General features: G+C 49.0%; 2 protein-coding genes across 21 annotated transcripts in view; one reads left to right on the forward strand and one right to left on the reverse strand.

Moving 5' to 3' along the window:
• The window catches only part of EPHA4 (EPH receptor A4), a 149,572-nt gene extending 142,122 nt beyond the window's left edge, over positions 1-7,450 (reverse strand). For 18 of the 20 annotated variants that reach the window (XM_042995416.1, XM_042995418.1, XM_042995417.1 and 15 more), the window contains exons 1-2: positions 6,468-7,172; positions 3,351-3,418 (exon numbers count right to left, since the gene is read on the reverse strand). In XM_042995416.1, the coding sequence (XP_042851350.1) occupies positions 3,351-3,418; positions 6,468-6,558 (159 nt within the window). In that variant the 5' untranslated portion in view covers positions 6,559-7,172. Of the gene's footprint in view, positions 1-3,350; positions 3,419-6,467; positions 7,173-7,368 lie in introns of those variants that run through there. The other 2 variants (XM_042995412.1, XM_042995414.1) reach the window with 2 other exon arrangements.
• Positions 6,609-9,448, forward strand: LOC122240826 (translation initiation factor IF-2-like). Its single transcript, XM_042993924.1, has 3 exons — positions 6,609-6,825; positions 7,342-7,977; positions 9,201-9,448. The coding sequence occupies exons 1-3, from the start codon at positions 6,609-6,611 to the stop codon at positions 9,218-9,220; spliced, it is 873 nt and encodes a 290-aa protein (XP_042849858.1). The 3' UTR covers positions 9,221-9,448.
• Positions 9,449-11,269: the final 1,821 nt, after the last annotated feature.

Genomic DNA, 11,269 nt, shown 5'->3' on the forward strand with positions numbered 1-11,269 from the left:
GGTGGGACAGTCTGAACTCACTGTGACTAGAGTCGTAATTGCACTATTGCCACAGCTTTTAAAAATAATCCTAAGAGCAACAAGATTGTTTGGGGGCTCCTAGAGGGCTAGCAGGAAGCCTCCAATTCTTCCCTAATATCTACACTGATGCATTTATATAGATCTGGTATAAATCAGCTTAAGTATCTAACACATGAATATAATTAGAAGAAAAAAAAGATAGTTTAAAAAAAATTCATATTCCATAATAGCCCCACTTAAAGCTCCATTCAATCCAATGAAGTACGTACAACCATAATGTATCTTTTAACGGGTTTTCCATCTGTGCATTGGAAAACTATTAATGGATGGAAATGTTACTCTGTGAAGGGCCACACTGCATAAAATTCTGTATCCCTTTCATCTGCGACCATTATGAAAGTTGGAACGGGGAGGGATAAGTGCCCTGTGGTGATTAAAATTTCTTTTTATCCGCTAAGCAATAAATCACCAGTAATTTACTTATTTGGGGAAATTCATGTAAATCCAAAAATAGATCTCCACCTTCAAAAAAACCCTACTCAGCATGCTTCTCATCTCAGAACAAAGGGAATATGGAAAAACGCATTTATCAATGTAAATGAAAGCACACAGGGATATCTCCATAGAGTTCATACAGGATAGTTTGGGTCTAATGTGAATTTTCCAGCCTGACCTTAATTGTCTAAACACATTGATCAATTCACCAGAACAATGACAAATCTCGGCCTTAGTTTTGTATTTTACAATCAGTATCAGAAACTCAATATACTCCTTTAAAGGACCGCTGCCAAGAAATTAGGTTTTTGCTACAATGTTGCCATCAGGAGCCATTCCTTTCAATTATTCTATGTTCTGCTTAGTTGTTCTTACAGAAAAAAAGAGAACAGGGAGTTGTCTCTGACTGTATTTCATATCTGACTTTGTGGTATTGTTAAGTTTTCCCTTCCTCTTTAAAAATAACAATAACAACAAATAAAGGACAACACTTATTGACCAAACCGTGATCCCGAGTTTCCAGCCAAGAAAGATATAAGCCGTTCTCCCTACAGGTAGAAATTTCAGAATAACCAAAAGATACAAATGTGCTTTTATGTTTAGCTAGAAAGAACTTTTTAAAGCCAATCCATCCATACTTGGTAGATAATCCAATTCATACCTTCATTCTAAGCCTGAAAAAGTCTTCTTAAATTACAAGATCTACAGATTAATGAGACTTTATAATTCGGCACACAATTTCTCAATGGCTACTATATATTTTGGAATGACTAATTCTATTATACATAAACAAAATGTCATTTCCAGCCCCTTGCAATAATATCTAAAATGTTACACCCCTAATACTTAAGGAGAGGAAAAAAAAAAAACAAACAAACAACTACATTCTGCATTCAGAAGTCCACATTAGGTCCATAAAAAGTTCTGGGTTGTACACAATCAGCTATATACGCACAGTATTATTTTAAGAGACTTCAAGACGACCGAAAGAAGTTTTGTGTTTAGAAAAAGTGAGCAGGTGTCCTTTCAGCAGTTGGGGGGTGGGTGCAGGATGTGGGATGTCTACAGCATATTAAGTTGCGGTAAAAGCTTTCCAGAAACTAGATAGACCATAGGCTGTACTCAGAAATGTGTCATTCCTTGCTTTTAAACAGATCACATGTATATTTAGTGTAGCAAGGCAGGTCCAAAATCATATTCGATGCCTTCTCCCTTCAAACTTGAGAGTGGCCAGTAAGAAAATAAGGCTCATTAAATTTTCAAAGTACTGATGCGTTCCATCCTCAATTTTGTTCTAATACAGTCAACCTACAGAGCTATCCTCCTGGTACAGCATGGGAAAGCCTCCCTGAATCAGTGACCTTTCCAGGGTATAGGATTAACAAGAGGCTGACTCTCACAAGATAAAGCTGTACCTTTCTTCGCATTCAAAGGATGAGGGCAATTGCCTGCAATCAGCAGTGAATACAGCCTGTCTACACTGCCAGAGGCCTGCCAATCACTCTCCCTCCCTTTAAAAAAATGGTTTTGAGGCCCGACTAGAATTTTTCAGCAGAGATCCAACCAAGTGCAGTCAAGTTCAGGCGGATAAACAGGAAGGCAAGGCGACCTCCGGTTTATTTCATGTGGATTACACGACCTCTTTTGGAAAAAGACCGCCTAAGAGTCTCCATTTGGCGTTACTACTTTCTTGCCTTATTTTTGAAGCCCGCCTTTTACAAGTTTCTGTGAATCTTTACTTTTTTCATCCTTTATTGTTCATTCAATGGACAGGTGGTGTGAGGTACCATACCGGGAGCTGGCCTTAGGGCTTTCGCCTGCTAAACACTCCCTCTTTCACCTCCATTGTTTTTAATCAACTGACTCTGTCATAGATTATCAAGCATATAAAAGTAGAATGATCTACTTAATTTTTAAAGGAGTTGAGAATTACTTTAAATTTGGCAGAAGCCAGAGTTAACATGCTAAATGGATTTCTTTCCAAAGCTGATGCATTCTGACCTGTTCTGAAGGGCGGAAGGGGAAGATGTGGCCATTGACCTAACTGTGGTCTTAAATCTTCAGGAGGCAGGGATGGCAAATTTGAGAAGAAATGAACAGTGATGAACTCTCTCATACTTTATCTTCTAGCTTCCCCTTTCCCAAAGATTCAAGATTCCAAATATTTAAACTTTCCACATTCAGCACCAACAATTCAAAAGCTTGTTGTTGTTGTTGTTGTTGTTGTTTTGGTTCGTTCATTTGTTTGTTTGTTTCTGCATATATTGTGCCTCTGGCACAAGTTCATAGGTCTTTCTCTTTGTGTGCAAGAGAGCTGCAGATAGCAAGGTAAGGACCATCCCCATCACCCCCCACCCCCACCCCCGCCCTGTTGCTTACACATAGAACTAAACCTGTACCTGCTGCAATCAGAAAATGTTTTCTCCCTGGTATCTTTACTTATGCATTTTCCTCATCTGGAAACAGAACAATTGCTCTAAAATGAACCCTGTCAGGACTTCACGGCCATCACATTAATAGGCACGAATTCTAATTTGGTCCCTGGATTGTATTTCTTGAGGGTATTTTAGTTTTAAATAGGCATCTAAGTCTATGCCTCCACCAATCTCCTAATTTTGAAACCCCTTTCTGCCCTTTTGGTTTCTACTTCTTCTATGACAGAGCCATCCAAAGGGAGTATAGGATTTCTCCAACAAAGCGTAATTCACTTCATAGGCCATGGTGGAAATCTGACCCCCTCACCACAATCAACAAGAATCAAGCCATTAGGACTCTCAGAAAGTTGCTAATCACTCCTTTTTACCCTTTGGATCAGAGAGCAACTCGGAACTTACCCCTCCTTCCAGAGGGCTCGCTATCCACCCAAGTTCTCCCTGAACAGACCTGGAATCCAATAAGGTAACTGCAAGAAAACAAAGAAAAAAAAAAAATGGATTAATTTCCAATGGCAAAAAAACCCAATACTACAAAAACCATTTGCCTGAGCGTTTCCATATGTGCTGAGGGTGTGCATATCCAACTCTGATCAAAACCTAAACTTGGTCTCACTTATGTAAATAATCATTACTTACTTGATCTTCTCCCCTCTTTAAATCTGCACGTTCTTATTTATTTAACTTGCTTAGCATTTAAAATTCCATCCCAGGACTGAGTTGATTCATTTTCGAAAAAGGATGAATAGAGAATCTCAAGTACAATTCAAAAAATAAATATATCTATGTAGGGCAGTTACACTCCAGAGCAAAACCTGCATTCATCTCTGTCTGGTATCAACTAGAGTTATTTGTTTTTGCAAGTTTCAGATGACCACATAACTCATCGTCAAGTGAATTCTAACAGAGAGTACTCAAAGGGTCATGAAAAGGCTCTATCATTTCTTTTCTCCCTCCCCCACCAAAGACAGAGGCCCCGGATGTGGTATCCGCTCCTTTTTTTTAAAATATGGAAGTTTCAGAGAGGGGTAATGGCAGACCTGTAGAATTAAAATGCAAACACACTGGAATATTCTCTTCCCCAGGTCTTTTGGAGGACAAGCAGAGACTTCCCCTCAGCCTAGAAGGACATCACTGGTTTGAATTTTAGGTGAGGGAGTGCTGTCTAACAGATTTAGTGTCCTTGTGCTGCACCTAAGAGGGTGGGGGATGCGGGGGTGGGAAGGCCACAGAGCTGCTACACCCCACCCAGGCTGGAACTGTCCTAGGCACCGAGGACACTGAAAAGGACACAATGGATTCTTAACCTCTCCACATTCCCTTTCCCACCGAGATCTGCAGGCCTGGGGGTCGAAAGGCCCATCTCAAAGGAACCCCTGGGTTATTAATTTGATCAGTGAGACTGGCTCTTTAGGCTGGGGGAGGGGTGGGAATAGGGAGCCCGCAACCTTGCTCCTGGGCACTCCGATTCACCATCTCACCGCCAGGCCCCTGAATTCTGCCCACCTTCCCTGTTGCATCCCCAAGTCAAAGGGCTTCAAATCAGCGCTTTCTCCCGGTTTTCCCGAGGAGCCAGAATTCCTAGGGTCTCTTAATTATTTTAAAATGTAGAGCCCTACCCTGGGTCGCTCCCGCCCGGAGTTGCGCCCCCCCTCCTCATTCCCTCTTCTGGGTCCCTAGAGAAAAGCCCGCTACATCCATTTGGATTTATGTAAGGTGGATTAGGGACACAAAGGGAACAATAAGACCCAATTTACAAAAAAAGGGAGGGAGTAGAAAGGGAGGGTAAAAGGGAGAAAAGGAAACGTGATGGGAATAAAAAGCAACAAAATGAATTAATTTTTAAGGGGGAGGAGCGGCCGGAGGGGGGAGGGGAGATACCACCCCCCTTCCTTCTACATCAGTCTACAGCTCCATCAACACCGTTTTTGTCTAGCGCTCCCAAGTTTTGCCTCCAAAAGAAAAAAACAAGAAAAGGGTAAAGAAAAAGAAAAAAAGGAGGAAAGAAAAAAGAAAAAAAATCTCTGTTACGTCTGGTGCCAGAGAGGTCTTGAGGGACGTCCTAACAAGTGTGCGAAGTAGTCAAGAGAAAGCGAGATCCATGCTTCCCCTAAAAGGAATGACCCTGGGGATGGAGGGGCCTCAGCGACCACGATGGCACCAGAAGCCAGTAAGGAAGAAGGGAGGAGATCGAGAGGGTGGGAGGGCGCCCCTTTCCTCCAAACAGTGTCTGCCGGCAGGTGTGCGAATCTCTCCGAATCTCGCCTCCGTCTGGCGAGCTCCTGGGTACCGGATGCCCAGCCAAGGCTAAGTTGGTTTTTGGCTCCCTCCTTCGGAACAGGAAAAATGATAGATTGCGCAGGGACGCGTGGACGGATTCTGGAGAGATGGACGGATGAATAGATGGATGGATGGATAGATGGCTGGGGGAGGCAGCGGGGGGCGGGGGTGTGTGTGCAAGAGTCGACGAGACGGGTGCAAGGCTAGATGCACGCTGACTTGAACACAAGCAGCACCGAACACAGGCGCACACAATCAGGACACTCACGCATAGGCACACACAATCGTCCGCGTCCACGCGGGCACCCGCGCACCCACACACACGCATTTGTGCGCGCGCGCATACACACACACACACACACACACACGCATTCAATTCGCCTTTCTCTGAGATCATCAGAAACTAAATGATCAACCTCCACCTCTCCTACACGGATACAATCTTTCCAGCACGTCCGAAGAGACGCGCGGAAAATACACCCAGACGGGTCCGGTCGGTCTCGCACATTCCATCCAAACTAACCCAGTGTATAGTTCTGGGGGCAAAACCCGAAAACTAGTACGTTCAACTTGCCAGCGGGCTCCCGGGGTCTGCGGGGTTATCTGAAGAGCATGGGCGCCCTTAGGCCAGCGATCGCGCACCCGGAGCGCGCGGCCCAGCGGGGAGAAAGGTGTCTGACGCCGGGCGCTACAGAAATCAGGTCACTGGCGACCTGCGAGCGGCGCCACGACCGCTGTGCAGCTGAGGCCCCGCAGCCGGGTCCTGGGAAGCCCAGGGCTCGGGAAACTTTGCAGAAACCTGAGCTCCAAGGCTTTCGCAAGAACCCTGGAGCACCAAGCACTCACTTGGTTCCAGGCTTGCGTCCCCCCTCGACCGGGGCTGGGTTGGGAACGGTGGTAGGTCCTTTTTTTTTTTTTTTTTTTTTTTTTTAATCCTGGCGTTAGCTCCCGTGTATCCCCTGGGGCGCCTGGAGCTCGCCTCGCTGGCGGATGCTGATAAACTTTGTCCTTTCGCTACAAACTTGGGTAGCTCCGCACGGTCACCTCCCGGGGCAGGCTGCCCGGCAGCTTCCCCCCTCCTCCTCGCGGATCCCCTCGTCCTGGTCCCCTTCTCCGAAGTGGGGGTGCGCCACTCACGCCAGGATCCCCTCACCCCCTCCGGCCTCGCGCTCCCGGGGATCATTCGCCCGCAGATCCACCTCTCTGCCCGGGACCGCAGAAGGACCGCCTCGCTCTTACCTTCATTCGCGGGGTACACCCTGGAACCGGTGACAGCGTCGCAAATCCCAAAGAGAAACGAAAAGAGGACGAAATAGAAAATCCCAGCCATGGTTCGCCGGTGCCAACGCTGCTCCTGCCGCTTCTATCCCAGTGGAATAAATGCTTAAGTTAGGAGTGCAGCAGGCTGAAGACATTGCCAAGGGGGTGGGCCCAGCCCGTGACGTTCAGCCGCCAGTCCGGGGCCCGCGGCCAATAGTGGCGCAGACGGGGCGGCCCGGCCCCGCCCCACTGAGCAGAGCCCGCCCCGAGGCCCCGCCCCCTCCGGGCTCCGCGGGGCGCGCTGTCTCCCGGGGCCTCGGGGCCCCAGCTCTGCCAGGTTCGCGCCCCCGCCGGAGGGAGACGGCCTGGTCCCTGGACGTCGCCTCAGGGGTCCAGCCCCTGAGCAGTGGAAGGAGCTCCGAAGACTGAATCGACTGGGGGTGGGGGGCGCGGTGGGGGGGATCCGATGAAGATTGGCAACCCCCTCTCCCCCCCGCCACGGGCGGTTTGAGATGGAGGAAAAGGTTCTTTTACTGCAATAAAATAAGTATAAAGTTGACCCTGCCGCTTTGCTGTCGCTTTTTTCTGAGGGTCGGAGCGTTCGCGTCTCGAGCGCCCGGGCTGGCGCACCGCCCCTGGCACCCTCTGCCACCCTGCCCCGTTTGTGTCTTTACGGCGCGTCTCCAGATGAATGCTCTTTGGGGGAGTTCTGTGGCTTGATTATCTCTCTCTTCCCTGGTTCCCCAGCTGCCTGGACAGCAGAGACCCGATCGGTCCCCAACGTCCAGGGCAGCTCCCGGCGGGAGGCAAGGCTCAGTCACCGTCTCCAGAGACGGAACCAGTGACTTCTGAGCAACGGAGAAGAGCCCTCTGGTTGCACCTGGCGTTCACGCAGCGGGTCTCCCCCTGGCCGGGACAGGACTTCCCATCGCCGCAGGACGCCCGGAGAGGGCCTGGCCTGAGCTGCAGGGAACCGACTGCGTGTTACCCGGGGGGTCGTCCCTGGGACCAGGCCTGGTCAGTCCGGAGCGCCGGGGCACAAGCGAAGGGCTTCAAGCGGGAGCGGGGGTGCCTGCTGCTGCCCAGACCACGCAGGTGGGGACGCGGAGGCTGCCTGGCGCGGCCGCTGCAGCTCTGCGCTCCGACGGCTGCCGGCGCTGCTCCGCACCGCTCTCCGCGCCCGGGGGCCGGTGGAGGGCTGCAGAGGCGGCGCAAATCCTCGCAGCTGCCCCGGCCCCGGCCCGCCAGTGTCACTGTCGACCTTTGGGGGAACGCAGGCCCCACTTGGGCCTCGGTCTGTTCCCAGATGTCCCGGCTGCGGGCGCAACCATCCGAGCGCCGCCCGGCGACTGTGACGCAGCGGGCGGCCCCGGGACGGGCCCCCCGACGCGACTCGGTGCGTGCCTCCGGACCTTTAAAGGGACCCCGGTTCCCGTTGAAGCCTCCTTCTTCCCTCCCCCAGGCCGCGCCTCCTCTGTCAACCTCCAGGGTAGGACCGGGATTTTCTCCGGAGCCTGGGTCCCAGCGGGTGGGCGACCGCGGGGAGGTGGCAGGCCTTTCCCGGCGCAGGCAGCGGCTCATCATGAGGCAACCGCGCCACCTGCCGGCCAGGCGCGGGAGTGCGCGGCCCCCGCGGAAAGGCGAGCGGACAAAGACCCGCAACCTGCAACCCGCGGGGTGGAGGTGTGTCCGCGGGGTGTCTTTTCAACCGCCCGCCCACGTCCCGCGCACCCCGACCGCTCCTGCGGTGTGGTGGCCGGCCGGGGTGCCGAGGACCCAGGGGCCGTGCTTCTCGCCAGCTGGGTTACGGAAAATGGAATCAGAACGCGTTTCAAGGAGAAACTCATAACCAACACCCCAAGGTTGCTGGAGTCGCTTCTGTCCCTGAAAAACATAAAAAGGAATCCTAGATCAAACAAGGGGGGAGGGTAGGGCGGTGTGGAGGAACGAGGGGGTCCCGGCTGCGGTTTCGGGTCGTCGGCCACCGCAGCGCATCGTGTCTCCTCGGTGGCTGGAGAGCTGCACCCTTGCAAACTCCGCAGCGGGCTGATGAGATGGGCAAGTTTTATTCGAGCACGCCGGGCGAGGCCGAGGGCCTCAGCTGTGCGGGTGGGTGGCCTAGAGGGACAGCTTGCACGGGCCCCAGGTATTTTGGCTTTTCGGTGAAAGACCCGCAATGTCACAGTCTGAGGACGTGGATGTCAGTTATTGTAGCTACTGTTTTCACGCAAGTAAGAAGGGGGGGGGGCGGAATGCAGACGGGAGGATGTACCCTTATGTGTATGTATCAATTATTTAAACAACTACACGGAGTCCCTTTAAGGGATTCACTTCTAGATGCTTTGTTGTGTTTCCCTGGGTTTTATAGAAAAAAGAAAGGTGAATTTGGTCCCGGCCATTTGGCACAGCCACTGGAAAGAGGAAAGAGCGATTAACGTTTTGAAACAATAGTTGCCGGTTGCCTCTCCGCAAGAGTTTAAATTTTAGTTACTTTTCGTTTTGCGTGTACCTGTGGTTGGAATGGAGGATGGACTGCCTGCCTTCCTAAAAACAGTAACATTTCTAGAACACGCACCGTTTTTCGCCTCCTGGGATACGTGCGCAGAATTTTGAACATGGTCTTTCCAGCCCCGACTGCCTGAAAGCGAGGCTCCGTTTGCTGGGGTACATTCAGTGACTCCCCCTTTTTTTCTTCTCATTTTCCTTTTTCAGACCCCAAAGCAACCCGGTAACCTGGAAGACCAAGAGGTGGGAAATGCTATCTTGGAAAACTGAACTGTACCTTCCTCTGTAAAGAATTTCTGGCATGAATATCAGAAATGAACCGCAGAAGAGTCTGTTCACTGCCTCTACTTAGAGGAAAAGGTCTCTAACCTAAGAGGCATGATTCCTGCCCCCAAATCGGGCAAAAGCGGAATAAAAGATGATGGTCCAGTCTGTCGTCAGCCTGGAACCACTTTACTGGAAGACACAAAAATTTTCAACAAATCAATAATCCACTGGGGTCAGGAGCATACAATAGAATACCATAATCTCAAAAAGTACCTAAAACCACCATCTTTTAAAATAAATTCGCTAGGCTTTAGAATAAAACAAGCCTCCTAAATGCTGTAAGAATTCAAGAGTATTGGGGTGTCTGGGTGGCTCAGTCAATTCGGCATCTGACTCTTGATTTTGGCCCAGGTCGTGATCCCAGGGTGGGGGGGATTAAGCCTCGCATGGGGCTCAGTGCTGAGTATGGAACCTGTTTAAGATTCTCTCTCTCTCTCTCTCTCTCTCTCTCTCTCTCTCTCTCTCTCTCCCCCTCTGCCCCTCTTCCCCACTCATGCTGTCTCTAAAATTAAAAAAAAAAAATCTAAAAAATAAAAAAGAATTCGAGAGTAATTTGAACCCATTAAAAGACATGTCAAAATATATGTGCTTATAAGCGTAATGAATAGAGTGATCCAGTATTTCAAAAATTTGGATACATTTTTTCCCTCCTGTTCAGTGCCTATACCACAAAGACTTGAGCTACTTTTTAATTTGCAAAGACCTTTTAAAAAAGTGCCAAGTATCCCAGAGTTTCCACCTCTAAGTGGAGGGGCGGATTTCACCAAAGTGGTAACAAAAGGACCTTTGACCTCTGGACAAGTAAGCAAAGACAAAAATACATAAACGCTAGAGAGAGGATAACACCAAGAAGATGAACCCACTCGGCCTTTTACTGAACACTGCCAGATTTCTTTAAAGCTAGTTTTGTTGGACCTCCTTGGATATCACTTTTTTTTTAATGTTTATTTATTTATTTTTGAGAGAGGGAGGGAGAGAGAGAGAGAGAAAGAGAGAGGAAGCGCACAAGGGGGATAGGGGCAAAGAGAGAGGGAGAGAGAAAATCCCAAGCAGGCTCTGAGCTGTCAGCGTAGAGCCCGACACGGGGCTTCGCTCATGATCCCTGAGATCATGATCCGAGCTGAAATCAGGAGTTGATGCTTAATTGAGTGAGCCACCCAGTCGCCCCTGGGCATCAGTCTTTTTATCCAGGGACCCCCCCCACCAGTACTGCAATGACTCCCTGTCATTGCCAGAAGCAGGGTTTTCAAGACAGACCTCTAGCTGATCTGTTAGTAGCTGTGTGTCTTCGGGTAAGGCATTTAACCTCTCTGAGATACGGTTTTCTCATGTGTGAATTGCATCTAGGTTATGTGATTCTTCTAAAAATTGAGTGAATTTTGTAGAGTACCCGGTGTGGTCTCTCACGTGCGGTAGACAGTTATTATTACTCTCAAATAATATTTTACTAATAACTTTTTCATAGTTAATAACTTAATATGAATCATGTTATATCATCAATTTAATATTAATAATTTAATGTTGTTAAGTGGGCAATCATTTATTCAGCTTGAAGCTCCCCTTCTGTGAGGAAAGTAGGCATTGTGATTTACATCTTAGGCTCCCTGAGAGGGGAGTGTTGTATTTCAACCCCTCCTGGAGTCGGGAGGGGAATAACTTCTCAATTCTTCCTTTCTTTCCTTGTTGATTTGTTACAGCTCACATTCAACCCACATTCCTGGATGGTACAGTTGGATTTGAGCCTAAGGATTACACTTATCTCCAAATTTAATAGTTTCAAAAACAATTAAGTGAAACAGGTGTGGGGAACCCAACGCCCACCACCAAATCAAAATATCTGCGATCATGAATAACCGATGCTCTGTCTGATGACATAGCCAAGAAGGCACTCCTGACCACAAGCTACCGCCTGAAATAAGGTATCCTGAAACAACATTTGGTGGGCCTCC

Source organism: Panthera tigris, chromosome C1 (assembly GCF_018350195.1).
Source record: "Panthera tigris isolate Pti1 chromosome C1, P.tigris_Pti1_mat1.1, whole genome shotgun sequence".
NCBI classification, from domain to species: domain Eukaryota; kingdom Metazoa; phylum Chordata; class Mammalia; order Carnivora; family Felidae; genus Panthera; species Panthera tigris.